Source organism: Sprattus sprattus (assembly GCF_963457725.1).
Source record: "Sprattus sprattus genome assembly, chromosome: 9".
Classification (NCBI taxonomy): domain Eukaryota; kingdom Metazoa; phylum Chordata; class Actinopteri; order Clupeiformes; family Clupeidae; genus Sprattus; species Sprattus sprattus.
Window position 1 is genome coordinate 13,072,879 of NC_137928.1, and position 20,319 is coordinate 13,093,197.

Consider the following 20,319-nt stretch of genomic DNA (forward strand, 5'->3'; position numbering starts at 1 on the left):
ACTACGACACACACACACACACACACACTTCCATCCCCCTTGGGCTTTGAGTCTCCGAGACCTGGGCCATTTTGAGTGTCAGCGGGCGGCTGTTTTCCAGTCACACTCCTTAAACACAGCTAACGCGCGCAAGGCTTCTGTGGGATGTTCAACAAATAGACTCTGGCCGGGAGTCATTAATCACGGATGGAGGGAGGGTGAAAAACAGGAAGAGGGAGGGGGAGAGGAAGGGGAGGGGGAGGAGAAGGGAATAGAGGAGAAGAACATTGCGTCTTCCCAAATCTCAGTGTCTTTTTTTATATGACACTGCTCTCATAATAGACACTTAATGATGCTATCTACAATATCTGCTTATCTACCTTTCTGTCATCATATAATTAATCTGTCTTCAATAAAATTCCTGTCTACCTCTGTATTTATTAAACTATAAGTCAGCCAATTTGTATCTATGCATCTGTTCAATCAGCCCATCACATGCCACTCCATCTCTCTCTGCTTATTGCTGGAAGGCAGACACAGCCATGGCCAAAAGGAGAGAGGGAATGCTTCCTTAGGTCAGAAAAATTCTTGCAATCTTTATAACAAATGCTCATTGGATTGGGCCTCTGATCACGCGAAACAACTGAGGTGATCCCGCAGTACGTTTAAAAAGCCTTCATTTAACACTGGCTACATGCCTATGCGTTTTACAGATGCAAATCCTTCATCAGGGGAGTGGTGACGTCGACTCAACTGGGCATCTCTGCTCTGCTCTGGAAGCCATTTTCAGAACTATGTGTTCATAAAGAGAAAGCTGTGCGCAACAAAAGACAAAGCAAGAAGGGGCCATGTGCACTTGTCACAGACAATATCTCAAATACTGCATGAGAAACCTGACTCCCCCCAACCCCCTTTCCTCTGTCTCTCTCTTTCTCTATCTTTCTCTCTCTTCCTCTATCTTTCTCTCTTTTCTCTCTGCGCTGAAAACAACAGGGGCATGAAGAGGGAAAATCCTCAGAACTGAACGAGGCTTCTGAGGCAGCAGCCAAACACACAAGGCACCTGGGGAACGCGGCTTCCTTTCCGGCCCACTGGCTCAGCTTAAGCAGCGATAAACACAGACAGTGAAGAGGCTGACCAGGCACGACCCAATGTCCTCTTCTACACCCCCATACTCTCACCCCCCACCCCCCTGCTTAGCTCAGAGGCTGGCAGACATGGCCAGCCATGCTCCATGTCATGTCCTTAGGTCCAAACTCCTGCCTCCCACAACTTGTCATCTGCTCTGTGTGATGGAGTCGCTTAGAAACTCATTCATTGAGATACAAGACTGTATCTGCTCCAAACTGCAGTCATAAAAGAACCATTTTTCTGTTTGCTGCCCAAAAAAAAACTATTGCAGATAACACACGCCGTCCGATAATGAACACCGTTATGATAGGCGTCCCAGGTACATTTCTATTCAGTTTAGGCAGTGCTGGATAGCTTTTGTTAGTTTTCGTGATCCCAGCCTTGGGTCTTGAGTCTTTAGCTCGCCTCCTCTCTATCTTTTGACTTGCCACACAGGAGCTCTGTGTCATCATGGCTGCTGTCACACACTCGCGCCCCTTGGAGCGAGACACAGGGGGATGTGTGGACACCTCGCAACCGTCACATTCAGACCCCATCCAATCAGATGTGAGTGCAGCGAGGTGCAAACTCATCTGCCCTGGGATGAGAGAGTCATTTGACCAGCTCTCCAGCCTCCACAGCTAAACCCCGAGGAGCATTTTTGAGACGGCATCTCAGCAGTTGACTCACCGCTGAATAGGTACCCAAGCCTTTGGCAGTGCAAGTGAGGGAATGATGGACTGTTAAAATGAATGAAAGAATGCCTCCCTTTCCTCACTATAATCATTATAATTGTACCAGCAATAGGGGTACATAACTGTATTCAATTGTATTCATGTCAATGAATAAGAACATTATCAGAATTTTTAACCCCTACAGTGGCACCAACAGAATGCCAAACCACATAATATGGGTAAGGACAAAATTGGGAGCATTTTGATGTCTGACCTTGGCTACGAACAGCTAGCCTGGGAGCCATCCGTTTGTACACGTTCCACTGATTGCTGCCTTCTCGCTGAACAGACCGTTAGTTCAGCGAGATCAGTGGAACGCGTACAAACGGATGGCACCCAGGCTAACGAACAGTCCCCTGTGAGTGTTAAAACACTATTATATAGGTTATTTACGAGGAGTTCCCCCATCATTGTGACTTTCAGCTGTGTGTCACAGAGGAACTCTTGCGCTAATGTCATGGGTCAGGTTTCACCCCATCAGGCTCTGAGTGCTTCCAGAAAAGGCCACTGTCTTCCTTTGGGAACTGAATCCCTGCCAAGGTGCACAACGGCACAACCGTACTGGGGAAACCTACCCATCTACTGTATAGGGTTGCTGGAGCAGCACAGCCTCTTAAACTGCCCCCCCCCCCCCCCCCCCCCCGGAGATATGAAGCGCATTATGATGTTTTATGGCGGTGGACAAGCCTGGCCACAGCTCATCGATAGGCTTTATGAGGCCGGCAGCCTTGCTTGACCTCCTCCAGGGACCCAGTACAAAAGCTACACTCACTGAAGAGCTGGCGACCAATGCGTTCACCTAATTGGCAAATCCTATTTCTGTTGAAGTGGCTAGTACTATTTTTTATCACAACATATCTAACACTAGAAACATGCAGCACTGAATTTCTTTTCAGGTCAGATATATCACAGATGAATTTAAACACTTTTTTAAAACTAATGATCAAATGGATACTATTTCATTTTGTGGAGTTAGATTTAAGTTAACAAATGCTAGCTACTTAACCATGAGTACCCGGTTACTTAGCCATGCTTAGAAACTACAGAGCTCCTTGGCACCTGTATCTGAACACTGCAAAAAAAAGATGACAGATTAACAACTGTAACAAGTGCTCTACTAAGTAGGAGAGGATTCTAAATGAAAGCAGTACAGACCTCCCATTGTAGACAAGACTTTAGGGCTTCAGACTAAACGTTGAATTGCAAAACCCTAAATCAATGAAGGGAGGCCTGCACAGCACTGTGGAACCTGGTGGCAGTTTATTAATCCCCACCGGCTGCCGTTTACGCGGTTCTGATTTCCTCTTGTGATCGGCGGCTCTAGATTAGCAGCTGAAGACGGATGGCGGTGACAACTCTCTACCCTGACCTCCCCCAATCCTCCCACACTCTCTCTCACACACGCACACACACACACACACACACACACACACACACACACACACACACACACACACACACACACACACACACACACACACACACACACACCTGCACACACACACAAACACACTAACACACCTAACAACAGCACCATAGCCTGACAACAACCCCGCCCTCTCTTCATTCCCCGCACTTGAGAGGTGTCAGGCGCGGGTGAGCCATGGTGGCAGAGGCGTTACCATGACGGAAATTTAAATGAAGTTGACGACCGCTGTCAAATTCCCTAAATGGTCCCTGGCACTTTACTTAAGAAGGAAAGAGAAAGGGGCAGAACATCTGCGGGTGAATGTGATTAAGGTCACCACGGAGGGATAGAAAGGTTTGTGTGTGTGTGTGTGTGTGTGGGTGTTTGTTGTTGTTTCTCCACTCCTTTCCAGTCTGTTCAGGCGTTTCATAGCCCAGTCATGACAGGCCATCACACTGTGCCACGGCTGGGACCGTTAATGTGCTCAAGCAGCACACGGGCAAATGTGCTGCTGGCTCATCAGTTTCCGCTCTCTTGTTGTCGCCGGCAAGACTCGTAATGTTTCCACGGCGACTGTTACTCGAAAAAACAAAGTGTTCATTCTTTCTCAGAAGAGTGGAGGAAGAGGGCGGCGGGGGGGGGGGGGGGAGTGGGGGCGGGGGTGGAAGGGGGTAAATAACCCAGGAAGCATCGACATGTAAACATGAATAATGCAGGAGTGCTGCGCTGGAGGCGGAGACGGCACGTGCCTCCGATGGTGGCGCAGCTGCAGTGGGGGTTTTCGGGACGCACACAGAAAGGGAAAAAAACCTAATAAAACACAGCATAGCTGTGTTACCGCAGTGAAACATTTAATTGGATGATGAGGAAAACAGATGCCATCGCTTGATAATGTGTTTAAAAAGTGATTTTCCCACAGCTGGAGAAAAAAAAAGAAGACATTTCCCCACCCCCCTCCCCCTTTTGGCAGGAGGAGCACGCGCACATAGCTGCTCCCGCCGCAGTGAGCGGTCTATACTGTCTGTTTGGGTTTACGCCAGGCTTGATCACACACACCCTGTAATAGCGCGCTCGCAGAGTACACACGCATGATGGAGGAGCGCCGTTCTCATCTTTCTCTGGCTACTCGACGCTCGTGTCTTTTCCTTCTTCCGCGTCCCTCTGGTTCTCGTTTCTCATTCACAACTTTAGTTTTGTCTAACTAGTCACGTAGCCTACGCTGTTCATCTCTTCTCTCACTCGGTTTGTTCTCATCCCTAGCACTTTTCTAAATCTCTCTTTCTTTCTTTCTCTGGCTTTTACTGTGTACCTACCTACACCTCCTGTTTTGTGTGTGTGTGTGTGTGTGTGTGTGTGTGTGTGTGTCTGTGTGTGTGTGTGTGTGTGTGTGTGTGTGTGTGTGTGTGTGTGTGTGTGTGTGTGTGTGTGTGTGTGTGTGCGTGCGTGCGTGCGTGCGTGCGTGTGTGTGTGTGTCCGTGTCCGTGTGTCTGTTGCTAAGGTAGTGAGTGACACTGACTTGTCTAGACTGGGATAGGACTAAGACTGTGTGACGGAGACTCGGTGTGGCATCTAGTTGGGGTGAGCTGAGGAACAGACCTGTGAGCTGGTTAGGACGCTCCCAGTCCCCCACACACACACTCACACACACAACCACATATACTAGATCCTTAGTCTCAAGAACATGCACATACACACATGGGCAGAATCCCCTATGTTGCACACACTCACTCCCATACCCCCCAAAACACACAAACACACAGTCATATCATCTCTCTTCCTCTTGTTTTTTACATGTTTGTACTGGCTAGCTTTCTGACTAAGTGTCTGACTTTCATAATAACGCAAACGAGGAGAGCAGTAACTCCAGGCATTCTAATACAGTCTGTGTCCTCCGGAACCAAACATGACTCAAGACTGTGGTATCAAATGCAGACCTGATTAGGGCATACTCACACACACACACACACACACACACACACACACACACACACACACACACACACACACACACACACACACACACACACTCAAACAAACTTTAAAGCCTTTGTGTAGGCTCATCTCAGTCTGGAAAGCAGTAAACAGATCCTTGCAGTATTTGGTGTATCTCTCTGAGCATGTGTGTGTGTTTGAGTCAGTTTGGTCTCAGTGGGCATTTAGCCACTCCATTAATCCCCATCGGGATAGAAACTTATGAACATTTCGGTGTTCGTGTGTATTTATCTGGTCTTGTGCTTTGTGAATTTATTGGTGTGTTTGTTTCTGCTTGCATGTGTGTGTGTGTGTCTGTGTGTATCTAGCTGGTCGTGTATTTTGTGTATTAGTTGGTATGTGTGTGTGTGTGTGTGTGTGTGTGTTTCCCCGTGTTTCCAGGCACACTCTGCGAGTACTCACTGCATAAATCCCTATAAGGCCAGACACGTATGAGTGTTTGTCGCAGACCTTATCACTGTGCATGAGCGCTGATATTAAAACACTATTTCAGTCTGCGATTGATTGCCAATACAGCCATTCCTCACTGCCATTCCTTCCAACAAAACCTGATTCACTACACAAACAGGCCCTCCCGGCTGAGCTCACTCGACTTCCAATAAAATATATTTCTCTAACCATAGGAAGTAACCCCATGCACGCTTCACTCAATCGGAATCTGATCTTCTGTTTCATTGTCTGTAGTGTCTGCAGGAAAGAGTCCTGGCCTCATCTGGCAGATCCCTGGCAAAATCCAGGCAGGTTCTGTTCCTGGGTCAGCCGTTATCTGGAGCCAGGCCTCCAAACAGCTATAATCTGTCAGCGTTGAATGTTTCATTCGTCTTATCTCGCTCCCCCTCGCGATCGTTTCAATGACAACTTCCCCCTTCCAAATCTGATTAAAGCATGACCAGCTTGTTTACATGCCAGACTAATAAACACAGGCCTTTGATTCTGTTTCAGAGCCGTAGCATAAAAAAAAACAAGCAGACAGACAGCAGCAGACTAAACAGAAACACGGCCTGAGGGAGAGGATGAGACAAAATATTCTTCACTGTGACCCTGCAGCCTGGTTAAACTGCCTGGGCAAACACAAACCAAGGGGGGGTGGTTGAATGAGCAAGCACTGCATGTCGGATGGACGTGCAGACTGCAGGATGGGGATGGGGGGGAGAGGAAAGGAGGTGAGGGTCTGCACAGGAAGGTTGACCTGGCCAACAGGCTTAAGGGGAGAGGCTGTTCATACACCACCCACTCCCACACTCCCATTTCCTCCGGGCTCATGAATCATCAAACTATTTCTGTTCCTAGGCGCATCACTCATTAGTCGTTGCCTTGGAGACCAGACATTTATACACACACACACACACACCATGGAGTGGTTCAAGAAGGGCAGTGGACCTGGCTAGCCTTAGGTCACTCTTGAACTATTGTGTGTGTGTGTGTGTGTGTGTGTGTGTGTGTGTGTGTGTGTGTGTGTGCGTGCGTGCGTGCGTGCGTGCGTGCGTGCGTGCGTGCGTGCGTGCGTGCGTGCGTGCGTGCGTGCGTGCGTGCGTGCGTGCGTGCGTGCGTGCGTGCGTACGTGCGTGCGTGCGTGCGTGCGTGCGTGTGTGTGTGTGTGTGTGTGTGTGTATTCATGTGTGTCAGTGAATATACATGTCCAAGCAGGGTGGTATAGGCTTTGACATATTCCTTGTTCCCTACATTTCATGCACGGGTGCCTGTGTTATGGCCGCCTTATGCATTATGCTAGAGAGGCCCTTCCCTATATAATGCTTTCACAAACAGAAACATCTGGATGCACGTTTACGACACTACCGCTAGTGTGACAATGTACTGTATATTAGTGTACATGTAGCTCTGCATGTATGCTAGTATGTATGCATGGATACTTTTTTTGTAGATATGCCACCACATTTATGTATGTGTGAATCTTCTGCATGTCCCTTTGTATTTGAATGTGTGTGTGTGTGTGTGTGTGTGTGTGTAGGGGGGTGTGTGTTTTGACAATGTGTGTCTGCATGAGTATGCATATGATCCTGTGTGTGTGTGTGTGTTGTTATAGAAACCCATGCTTCACCTCATGTCTATGCCGTAAGTGTCCATTCATTAACATAAGTAGCACCTTGGCTAAGGAGGGCTGAAAACAGAAGCGGGAGAAGAGCTATCAATCACTTCAGCTGTTGGAAGGCAGCCTGTCGATGCTGGGGACATGATCGACTGCCTCTGTAGTGAAGCTGATCTCTGTGTGGGACCAGAGAGGGCCAGTGGTCTTAATGGGATTCCATCCATTCCACAGAGCGCGACTGTAGAACCGATTTGTTATTTGCAGACACAGTGCTTATGGGGTCTCAACATTGATGTCTTTACTGTTCAGGCATTGGTGTGTGTGTGTGTGTGTGTGTGTGTGTGTGTGTGTGTGTGTGTGTGTGTGTGTGTGTGTGTGTGTGTGTGTGTGTGTGTGTATGTGTACTGTGCGTGTGTATGTATTTCTTATGTGTGTTTGTGTGTGCCCTTATGTGTGTGTGTGTGTGTGGTAAGTTGTGTGTTTTGGTGTGTGTATGTGTGCATTTGTTCTACATGATGACATTAAACTCTTGACCTAGCTGACCCTATGATCTCTCGACCTCATCGTGACGTGCCATCAGTTCTCTGATGAATGTGGTTTCCTGAGACTGCTGTTCAGTCAGATGGGTCCATGTAGTGCTGGCCAGCAGCTTGCAGCTCTTTGCCTAGACGGCACCAGAGTCTGGACCGAACCCGGCCCTCATCTGGGACGGTTCCAGCAGATCCATGCCGGACCATTGGCCTGATCCAGAGCCCTCTTATTATTATGCCACTGTTTCAGTTGCAGTGCAAATATTTGTGACCCTTGTGTTTGTCATAGAAAGGGCATATTCTGTCTTGATAATTAGATCCCCCCCCCCCCACTTTTCTGTGTGGCACTTCGGTTTCTGCAGCTTAATTACTTTTTATCTCAGTTCAAATTCATTTATTTTGAAATGTTCAGCAGTCGCTAAAGTTATTCCACAACCCTGGAAGGAAGCCTGTGGTGAAATTCCAATGAGCTTATGAGCTAATGAGGTCTCTTTCTTCCATTTTGTGTAGGAGAAAACAATTCATTCCTGCTGTTCAAAATGTGAATGCTAATAGTTTCACAGGACGTGAAAAGACAACTAAAATCAACTAACACAGGTATTAAACTCACATATTTGTAGTAATGCACACACACGTATGTAATGTACTGTATATTAGTGTACATGTAGCTCTGCATGTGTGCTAGCATGTATGCATGAATAATTTTTTTTGTAGATATGCCACCAGATTTATGTATGTGTGAATCTTCTGCATGTCCCTTTGTATTTGAATGTGTGCGTGTGTGTGTGTGCGCAGGGGTGTGTGTGTTTTGACAATGTGTGTCTGCATGAGTATGCATATGATCCTCTGTGTGTGTGTGTTGTTAACCACACACAGACCTACAGTGGCTCCATATAGCACATGTGGTGATGCCACTCTGGCCAAGACCCAATTAAAGAGAAAGATCATGGCTAATTATAGCCACATGTCACTGCACAAGCTGAGTTGAAAGACTGGCAGAGGAGGTGGGTGGGCGGAAGGGGTCGTGCCGAGGGTTGACGCCTAAGGGTGTCCTTTCATTGGCTTGTTAAAACTGAAGAAGCACCCAGGGATTAGGAAGCCTACATTGTGTGTGAGTGTGTGTGTCTGTGTGCGTTTGTGTGTCTATGTGTGATGTTTGCATGTGTCTGTGTGTGGTGTACGTGTGGTCAGTGCGAGTTGGGGGAGGTATGTGTGTGTGTGTGTGTGTGTGTGTGGGCTTGTGTGTGCTTGCGTGTGCATTGGAAAAGGTCATTTCTCTGTTGGGCCTCGGTGGGAAGCAGGGAATGGCAGGGGATAAGCTCTCATCAATATTAACCACCCTCCTGGTTATTTCAGCGCTGCACAATCTGAAGCCCCATTCATCTCAGGCCTGTGAGTCACAACTCCATCAGCCCTGAGCCCTCCACACAAAAGGGCTCGAACAAACACAACAAACAAACAAACAAACAAACAAACACTCTGACAGGCAAACCAGGTGTTTCTGGAAACCTGCTGCTACACAATTACTAGTGAGCGAGGGGGTGTACTGTATATTTTATAGGATGCTAGAAGCAGAGACTCCCCACTACAAACACAAACCCAATCTATAAATAAGGCATTTCTCCAAAGCAGAAGCTATCCTTAAAGAAATACAAGTATCACGTGTGCTGCATTGGGCTGTGCTATGAGGATGTATCGCAGACAACTTTGCTGGATGTATGCAGCAGCTGGAACCCTTCAGACATTTTTATTTCCTTTTATGAACCTTTTCTACATAGCAGTGGATATCAGAGGCAATATTGATTTTAAATGATTTTTCCGTTTAGGAAATGAATGGCAGTCCCTGAGTTATGGTCTTACTTGAGCAATCAAGGGAAGGTTGTAAAATAACAAGTCCAGCACACACACACACACACACACACACACACACACACACACACACACACACACACACACTAACACACACACACACACACACACACACACACACACACACACTTACAGCCACTGGCACAGGAAGAATATAATATAACCATGAGAGACAATCAGGATCTCAACCACACACAGGCGGAAAAAAAACTCAGCAGTCAGAGGGTGTTAGAAACCCCGCCAAATAAACAAACACACAAACAGGACACAAACAAACACACAAAATCCACAAACTCCAAATCCAGTGGTTTCCCAGCAGAGGGAGTGTGAAGGATTATGATATGGCATGACATTATGACCAAGATCACTCCTGATTAATCTCAGCCCCCCTGCATAGTCTCCCCCTCTGCCAGAAGGAGAGAGAGAGGCTTCTGATGAACACGAGCACGTCTCCAGGTGATCGCAGGTATGTGTTAGAAAAGAGGGATCATGAGCTGTGAAACCTGTTCTCACAGACAGAAATAAACGTGGGCTGGAAAATCATCACACTGAATTTCAATTTATCGGTTATATACTGTGTATATTTTTGATGCCTTAAATGTCAGTGGATGACTAGGCGCTGAAAGACTGCATTTTAGTCATTTTATGAATATGTATATTTTTCCCTCCACTCCCTCCCTGCCCACCCCCCTACCCCCACCTTTTTTTCTGACAGCTCGCCTGTGTTCCTCCTGTAATTATGCAAGCATGTCCGTCTGTTGTTTCAGCACCTCGGACAGGGCACCATGAGGCATTCACTGACTCTAAACTGACGGGAAGGAGCAGTGAAACTCGCAGAGGAAGCCCCCTGTTGGAAGTCATCTAACTGAGTAAGGCTCGGAAGTCGCCTAACTTTCATGCCTGGACATCTAAGGCGGGGGAGGTTCAAAGACAAAGAAGAGGCAGTGTGAAGGAAATGAATTCTTCTAATGCCTGGTGCTGAAAACGCTTAGATGACAGGGGATGAGCCCTGATGAGTGACAGGTTCGGGCTTTTGTGATGCCGCCCATGCTGCCGGTTGAGTGTCTTGGTGCATGACATATGGAGAATGAAGCACCTCTTATGCTGTGCTTGAAAAGCAGGGCACATTCAAATGCGCAAGCACACACACTCGCACACACGCACACACGCAAACACACACACACACACACACACACACACACACACACACACACACACATAGACCAACAAGGCCTTGCATTACCACTCATTCATGAAAAGTTCAATGGTTTTACTTTTTAATTAGTCACCAAATCATTCAAATGAGATGAATCAGCACCAGGCAAGAAAGATGTTTGGATCGCCGCGAGCCTCTTTTGTTATTCACAATGTCAGTGATGTGTGATAAAGACCATTTCTTAACTAAGACCGACGCTAATGGACATTTTCTGTCAAACACTGCGTACACAACCTCTAGGGATTGAAGAATTCCTCTTGTTCAAACAGCAGGACAAGGGCATCGTGGGAATTGTAGTGCTGTGAGTCGGGGCAGCTACATTTAATCACTTTGTAAGTGCTTGTGCTGCTGTGCCTTAGTCGCAGTGAGATGGAGCAGACAGCTGGAGGGTAGGAGCTGGAGGGAACTGGAATGGGGTCTCACTGCACACTGATATAGCCCACCTTAACGCGTTTCCAGTTCAAACCATTTAAACGGCTCATATTGATGAACGTCCCTGAAAACAGTCGAGGAACCAATCAATACACGACAATCACAAAAGGGAACCTTCAACCCAACGTCAGAATGATGATGTATGGGAAATTAATGTGGTTCTGTTCTGCCTGTATCTATTTTCTGTCCAGCTCATGAAGCCATTCAGGAGTGATAGATTTGGAACAAGTGGAATGGAATAAGAACATGCCATTTGCTGATCACATAAGTGTGATTTAGCATTTTGACTGAAATTTGTGATGGTTTTTTGCTGACATTTGCATATACTGTCTTATGTATACATATCTATCTTGGCAAGACTATATGTGAAGGAACATTAAATAATAGGATGTAATTCATCCTCGAACCCGTTTCGTTTATCATCATCATTGTCATCACTATCAGTGACTCCATGGAAGTGACCATCACTACAACCATCACAGCATCATCACCGTAACAATTATATTACTTAAGGTTTCTTAAACCGTAATGATCATATGACTAAAGGTTTCTTAAACCATAATAATGATATGACTAAAGGTTTCTTAAACCATAATAGTTATATGACTAAAGGTTTCTTAAACCATAATAGTTATATGACTAAAGGTTTCTTAAATCGTAATAGTTATATGACTAAACTTTCTTAAATCGTAATAATTATACGACTTAAGGTAAGTATACTTCCACAGACACGGCTACGCTAAGGTCCATGCATGGTGCGCATGATGCACATTTCGCCACCAGGATGGTGACCTGCATGGACATGTGCTGTCAACATGCGCCATTCCGCATGGACACAAGATTATGGTACTGCGTGGACAGTCTGGACTGGTGCGTGCGTTGACTGTGCATGTTCAACATGCGCCATTCCGCATGGACACAAGATTTTGGTGCTGCGTGGACAGTCTGGACTGGTGTGTGCGATGACTGTGCATGTTCATGCTAGTTTTTTAATGCGTGGTGAAATGATCCGAATACAGTTTTAACTTTGCATCCACTGTTAGTCAGACATCTTCAGTCTCCCTAGACTGCATAACCTTGTCCACCATATTGTGTTGGAAAATATCACTGAAAATATCACAAAGAATGAAGAAAAAGGATCTTCTAAAAATGTCTGCAAATTAAAAAAAGACCCTGAAACGAGTGCAACACAGAGCTAAGTCATTAAAAGAAAAATGCCAACATATCCTTGAGGGCTTTGCACATGACAAATATCCATTATTGAAACAAAAATAAGATGAAACTCAATCAAACTCCAAAACTCTATTTGCAAGTACAGTATCAACCAAAAATATAGTTTCCAAAAATAGTCAGAGGCAGAAAAAGTAGCAGTAATTTCTTTCAAGAGCTTCCAGCAAAACACTGAGACAAACTATTATCTCTCCAAATGAACGTGATTTAACCCAAATTAAACAATAGCTCCTAAAAGCCTCCCAGGGATTCCCATTCAAATCCTAAATCCCAAGAGTGTTTGTCTTCTCATTCACCTGTCGCCAGAATAAACATCACAATCACACTAAGATCTGCTTGACACACACACACACACACACACATGTGCGCAAAACACACACACAAAACACACTATCATTTCATCATCAATCTCATTCTTTGTTTGGTGTCTTCTCTCTCAATCTGCTTTTTTCCTCAGTCAATTATTCCCTCTCCCTCTCCCTCTCCCTCTCCCTCTCCCTCTCCCTCTCCCTCTCTCTCTCCCTCTCTCCATCTCTCCCTCTCTCTTGTCCCTGTCCCTTCTCTTCACTCTGTAATCTCTTAAACAGTCTCTTGTTCCTCTGCTCCATTGTAAAATAACGAAAAGACAGAAACCCTTACTGAGAATCTCTGACAGCTGGCACAGTGGTAACAACCCACACCAGCACTCCAAATGATCACACACACTAATAGATGCACTAAAGAACTGACTGCCATCGAACACTAGTGCCTAGAATACCCAGAGCTGAGAAATAGACTTTTTTTTTTACTGCCATCTTCCCAAAAGGAAACCTCTTTCAGAAAAGGCTAAGCGCTTTCTGGGAGACAAATGGGAAAAAAGAAGAAAGGGACAGAAATTCTTTGGACCCATAATGTGACCAAGGAATAGCGTGGCAATCTTTATATTGCTGCTTCTCCGAAACCACGTCTCAAGGTCAGAACAATTCTCTTTATAAGATGGCTTGCACCCACTTCATTTAGCCATTGATTTACACACCATTCTCCGAAGGAAAAGGAAGAAAGAGAGAGAGAGAGAGAGAGAGAGAGAGAAAGAGAGAGAGAGAGAAAGGGAAAACATGGTTATGCTTTTTTATCTAGTGCCTGAGGAATCAGAGGAAGACAGTCGGAACTAACTAATAACTGCATGGATCGGCCCTCTCATTCTCAAAAGCAGCATCACCCTCTAATGGTGATGACTGCCGAAAGTCCTAGGATGGAGCCAGTTTGGAGATAGGCAGGGGAGAACAGAGAGAAAGAGAATGGTTATTGGACCAGATCCTGGTAAAATATCTAACCAGCATCACAACGGGGTACTGATCACAGTTCTAAAGGCTTTCAGACATTATACACACATTTCTTGGGTCTAAATCAGAGCTGAATGGCAGAAGTCTCCATCTGAAATTAGCTATTTTTTAACACTCTGTTCAGGGGTCTTGCCAGGGGGAAGAGTTCCAACAACCGAAAAGACAGAACGTTTTGGTCCTATTCTTTTCTGAATTATAAGAGCTGATGGCACGTAGTTACTTACCTAATGGAACCTTCAAAGCCAGTCGCAACAAGAACACCTGCACTACAGGGAATGTGCTGAGCCCCAATGGTGAGCTGCAGGACTATCTTTGCCTGAAGATGAAGGTTCACAGGACCTGATAACTCATTAAAATATAACACTCACTAAGCACCATCTGTTTAGGTAAGGTAGCCTATTTTAACTGCTTTATTACACCCTAAGCTGGTCTAATAGAACATATTTTTCTAACCAGGACTTTGCCAAACTGCCAATTATGTTATGTTATGCCAGGTAATTTCGACAAATAGCAATGCAGTTGCTATGCCAGCACCTTGACAAATGACCACAGCCGAAAAATAAAGATGAAGAGAAAGAGAGAGATAGATGGAGAAGGATGGAAAGAAAGAGATGGAGAAGCAGATGGGGGGATGGACCTAAAAAATTGTGAGCCAGAAATGGACACCGAGTGCCCCACTATTTTTACCCTAAAACCCATACGCTGATAAGAGCCCAACCACCAAACCATCTCCATAACCAACACCATGCTTAGCGCTGCGGCCCCCTACTCCCTAGCTGTGTCTATTCCCTCTGCATCCCCCCCAGAACCAGAGCACAGGTCCCATGGCAGGCATGTACCTTCCCCTCGCTCAGCCCAGATGAGAGGAGCAGAGCGGGCCCCGGCACCCGCCTCGCCTGCAGCCAGCTGAAATCCCCTCCGTCACACCACCCACTGTCTTTATCTCACATGCCAACCAGACACAGCGGTAATGAAATAAAAGCCAGGCCCACCAGGGAGGCCTTTCAGCCCCATACACAATGAGGGACTTACCACACACACACACACACACACACACACAGAAAGAGAGGGAGCAGAGTGAAAGAGGAGTAGTGAAAAAATATGTGATATGCTGTGAGATTGAAGGACTCACAACCTGCCATTCATGGCTATGACAAACACCAGCAATGCACATGGGATTTGAAAACTGTGTTCGTGTTAGTGACCGTGTGTTTGTGTGTGTGTGTGTGTGTGTGTGTGTGTGTGTGTGTGTGTGTGTGTGTGTGTGCTTCCACATTTCTGTCACAGAGGGACCTATGATACGGCTTCTCTTCAGTAGCCATCACATGTATACACACTTTTCGAGGACATATGACATCAACCAACCAATCCTTCAGCCAACACCAATTCCATTTCTCAGAGATATTTTCTATCCCACACTCTAGCTTCCAGCTCCCCACCCCGCCCCCTCCCAGTGAGGATGATGATGATGAAAAGACAACTGTCACTCACAGGCATTGGTTACGGCAAAACTGTTGGCTGTCTCTATGTTGTCTACGTGAGGCACCAGGTTAAAGGGGGCCTCGGTAGCATTGGGGCTGGTGTTGTGCAGAAAGATGGCCAGGCGAAAGGCTGTGTATTCCTGATCGGTGTTTCTGATGAAGAGTCCCCCTGCAGAGATGGAGAGAGGAAGAGAGAGAGAGGGAGAGAGAGAGAGAGAGAGAGGGAGGGAGGAAGAGAGAGAGAGAGAGCAAAGAAAGGGGAGGAGAGAGGGGAGGAGGGGAAGAGAGCACATACTGAGCAAAGCAATCATCTCTCTCATAAAAATGGCATGTCATTTATAAACGACTACAAAATACACAATAAATACATCAGTCTCAGTGTATGACCACGTGTTTTCGTATTTATGGCGTTTTATAAATTGCTTCAGACAGTTCCATCATAATCTATCGAAGTGAATCGGATTTGCATCTGATATCGGCCGGCGTGCACTAAATCTTTTAATTATGGCTAACGTTTGTCCAAAAGGCGGTATGGCGCGGTCGGGTTCGATATTCCTTCAATTAGTATATCTCTTTTGGATTGGATGTGAAAGCGTGCACTCACACAACGGGAAGGCTGTGTGTGCATTGCAGTGATATGTAAATGCCTTCTGAAATGAAAGGGGGTGTATGGTGAATTCACTGGACCATATTTATTGTGTTAACTTTATCGGCAGTGCTGTCAGAAGCGAGAGGCTGTGTCAAAGACCGGAATCTCATCAAGTCGCCTCCTGTCCAGACCAGTGCTTCGCGAGATGCACTGACTGAATAAATTAAATAGCACTCATTTTATCTAACCGGGGCAGTGTGCTCAACTGTGTGCTTGAGTGTTTGTGGGTCTGTGTGTGTGTGTGTGTGTGTGTGTGTGTGTGTGTCTCACTCTGTGTGTATTTGTGTCCGCTGGCGTGTGTGTCTGTGTACGTGTGCTTCCTCTCCCGTTTTACTTGCGTTTGTGTTAGAGGGTAGAGGGGAACATGGTGAGGAGGGGGGCGGGGTGGGGGATATTAATCTAAAGCAAAGCAAGGCAAGCGAGCGAATCTTGTGTGATGCGAAACTTTCATCCGAGTCCAGTAGTGTGATGGAGCGTCCAGGATAGGCATCCCGCGCTAACACTGTCTGCCAGTGAGAATACTGCAGTGGCGCTTTCGTACGGAAAGGAGCGGAACAAAGCGAACTAAAACATTAATGAGGATAGGACGTCGAGCAAATAAAAAACGAGATTAATTTGCAGTAAAAAGACGACAGCAGGAATAACGTTTGATTTCAACGCTCTGCATGCGGAGTAAACAATTACAAATAATCTCTCTCATTATGACTCATGATTGATAACGTTCAGTGAATGCACTTCGGTCTTAATAAGCAAATGTTAAAGAAATGATAAATCCTCTTAACTAAATGCACCGATAATCTATTTTACGGGTACGAAATTGCACCACCAAAATACAACACACGGTCTATTTTAATTGGCTTTACTTACCGATTTGAACGCTGCTCGGAAAAGCCCCCATTGCCATTTCCCAAAAGCCAGCAAATACCAAGATCAGCTGTAAGTAAGTAATCCTCATTTTCGTTGCATTAAAAGCTGTCGGGAGACATTGAGGATGGTGACACGCGGAGAGAGCAAGAGGAAAAGAGAAAGAGAGAGAGGAAAAAGAAGGGAGAAAAATATGGAGATTGAGTTTTAACAATCCATGGTTGCTGTATTCTCCCCGCAGTGTCCACAGCCGCTGGAGAAGGCTCTGTCCGGCTCACTAAACGTTACACATGTAAGATGGGGGAGAGGGAGAGCGAGACACTCGCCAGTGGTAAGGAGCGTCTAGTGGCTGCAAGGAGATATTAGACATGCGCTCTCTCTCTCTCTCTCTCTCTCTCTCTCTCTCTCTGTCTTTCTTTCACTATCTCTCCCTCGCTCGCTCGTGTTCTTTCCTTTTATATTTACAGCAACTACTCGCCTTCCCTCTTCAGTTCTACCCCTATGAGTCGTTTTCACTGCGAATTTCATTGATAAAAAAAAACATCGAGTTTACAATGTGAAACGGGTATTTTATTCGCAATTTTACCATTTTCATTTGGGTGGGGCGTTGAGTTTGTTTGCAGTCTGACAGGCTTATACAGCGCTGTCATAATGATGGTTTTGGTCACAGCAGCTCGTTCCGCTTTAACACAGTCGGTCTCTCTCTCTCTCTCTCTCTCTCTCTCTCTCTCTCTCTCTGTTTCTCTCTTGCGCGGTGTGTTTTATGTGTGTGTGTGTGTGTGTGTGTGTGTGTGTGTGTGTGTGTGTGCGCGCGCGCGCGTCTATATGTGTGTGTATGTTTCCAAGCGCGCCAATAGGCTATAACTTTTCCTGCGCGTCTCTCGGTGCCAGACTCATCTATCTCTGTGCTTCCATTAGAAAACACGGCACAACAATCCCCTTGTCTTCCCGGGGAGACGGAGGTAGGGAGAGTGAAGGAGCCCGACTCTTAAAGCGCCATAACCCTTTAAACATCAGACCGGCCAGCGAGCGCAGCTAAAGCTGCAATACGTCATTTTAACCAAAACGCATTTTACCTGGTTTGGCTCAATTCACGAACACTGGACAGGCCTGAAAACAGCCAATATAACATTCAGAGCAGCATATATTGTTTGTGTGTAGCTGTTGAAATGTATGTGAGTGGCTATTTATTTGTTCTATTTTTTGAACAAATGTCTTAAAGTGGCCAACATAATTAAATCGAAAAAACATGCTTTTTTTCACTGTATACAGAGTCATAACGCTAGGATAAGAGCTCCCTGGTAGCCCCAGCTGCGCCTATTAACACATTCATAATCGTTAAGGCCGCAGGTTCAAGAGTGTGAGCTGTCCAGTCACGAAGATAATGCCCATTTGTCAAGGACCCAACGCCTTAAATTCGTCTCTTAAACAACGCATTGACGAATTGTCACACAAAGAAATATCTCGTTTAAAAGCACGTTCCTGCTGGTCAATAGCGCCTCGTCGGCGACCGCTGTCCTTGGTACTGAATCTAGAAAGCGCGTCAAACCTGTGCTTGTGTCCATTGCATAGGGCCACCACAGCGTTTAAAAACGGGCTATTTCACAAATCGATACAATTGTGCTTAAGCAAGCGAAATGTTTAGATTGGTCAGTCAATGGTCACCCCAGTGCTATGGTCCCTGCATTTACCTGAATTTGCTTTTCATCGCACAAATTGAACGCCAGGAATTGAAAATTATCTCTAATGATCCAGCAGATTAGGGATATTCGACCATTCATCCATCTGCCCAATGGAACAACTTGATTTGTTTATAAATGGCATGCTCAGGCAATTTCAGACAATGTTTCTCAGTGGTTTTTTTATTTACTTGCAATAAAAAAGGGTTAACCGTCAGGGGATCAACGTCAGCAGATACTGAAAAAACCCACAATCCCTTCATAAAACAACTCAATGTGAGTTATGTAAAAAAGAAAATCAGCTTTTGTCAAACTTTCACAGTTCAGCCCTAAATGTCCACTTGAATGTTTTATGTCATCCATTTTAGGCTGAGTGCTCGCAAAGATCGCAAAGACCCCACTGTCCTTTTTAAGACGTGTGATGAACGAAATTATTTATTTGCTGAAGTGATACTGACATGAGTCTATTTTTCTTATTATGAAATCCTAAAGGATTTCCACCCCGGTAGCCTTGTACTTAAAACCTCTTGCGTGTTCATCTGTTCATCGACTCTGATCTGCTGCCGCAGATTTACTGTTAAATGAGGTGAGACATCATGCGGGTCCACCTAGTGGCCCGCAAACCGTTAAGCTTCTCATATTATTATCCTCCGCGCGATCATCCCTGCACCGCCACCTGTGGTCACGTCAGAAGTCATACAGTCGGCGGGGCTCGACGCTTCGACATCCTCCTAGCGCAGAGGCAAAGCATCCCCCGCATGTGTTCTTCCGTGTCTGCTTTCCCAGCGGATTGACGCTGGTATCTGCCCACCAGAGGAGGTATCGATCGCGTGAGGATGATAAAGGACATGTCATAGTGCAGGCTCTCACGCCACTCTCCATGAGCCATCAAACCACACCATCCTCGGAAGTTAACCCAAGGACAGCGTCATTTGTATTCATGTGTCCTCATTGCACAATCCCACCGCTGGCAAGAACGCCCGCGGCATATTAAACTAAGTGAACACCCTAACACCTGACATTTTCTTTCTCTTAAAACACAGAACGCTTCTCCACGTAATGGAGATTTAATGGAAGACGAGCCAAAAACACCATCAAATAATTTCCCCGCAGAATGACATATTGTAGTAATTACACCGGTGTGGTTGAGAAGCAGATTATTATTCAGCTGAGATGGAGAGGGGGGTAGGGGTTTAAAAGCCGCAATATGTTTTCGAACCCCTACGGCGGTGTCATATAGATAATCATTTTCTGTGACTAATTCTACGCCGGAGACACTGAAGGAGAGGTCTGATCATTTGTACCACTTTCTTTTGGCAAACGAAGTAATATTTTAACTTTCCCTTGACCGCCCTCTTTCTGTCATTGTCCTTGTGTTCTCCCAGGGGAGACTGGGACTAAAAGGTTTGACGTGTCTGTTTGAGTTTTTTTCCCTGTCTGTTTGTTATTGGCGGATTTGGTGGCTCGTCATTATTGAGTCAAACACAGAGAGAATACCGGGATCTACCAATCAATTGAAACAGTGAAAGGCAGACAAGGTACAGATGGCATTAGCCGTCGGCTTGTGAGGTTGCAAAGGATCAATAAGATTGATTGGCACAGTTGGAAAGCACATAAATAATTGCAAAAAACTTGTGTTTGTTTATACAGATAATAACTCATTCTACAGCATTATCTCTTAACCTAATCCATTTAAGCCTCTATCTTGTATTGATAAAGTCTCCAAACTTAGGAGGCGATGGTAAGTGTTCAAAGTTACGGATAACAACACATTTGT

General features: G+C 45.7%; 1 protein-coding gene across 2 annotated transcripts in view; it reads right to left on the reverse strand.

The window, feature by feature from the left end:
- The window catches only part of gria4a (glutamate receptor, ionotropic, AMPA 4a), a gene marked incomplete at both ends in the record, with an annotated part of 80,094 nt that extends 63,140 nt beyond the window's left edge, over window positions 1–16,954 (reverse strand). For both annotated transcript variants that reach the window (XM_080844258.1, XM_080844257.1), the window contains 2 exons: window positions 15,361–15,519; window positions 16,867–16,954. In XM_080844258.1, coding sequence (XP_080700384.1) covers window positions 15,361–15,519; window positions 16,867–16,954 — 247 coding nt within the window. The remainder of the gene's footprint in view (window positions 1–15,360; window positions 15,520–16,866) is intronic.
- Between the last annotated feature and the right edge of the window lie 3,365 nt (window positions 16,955–20,319).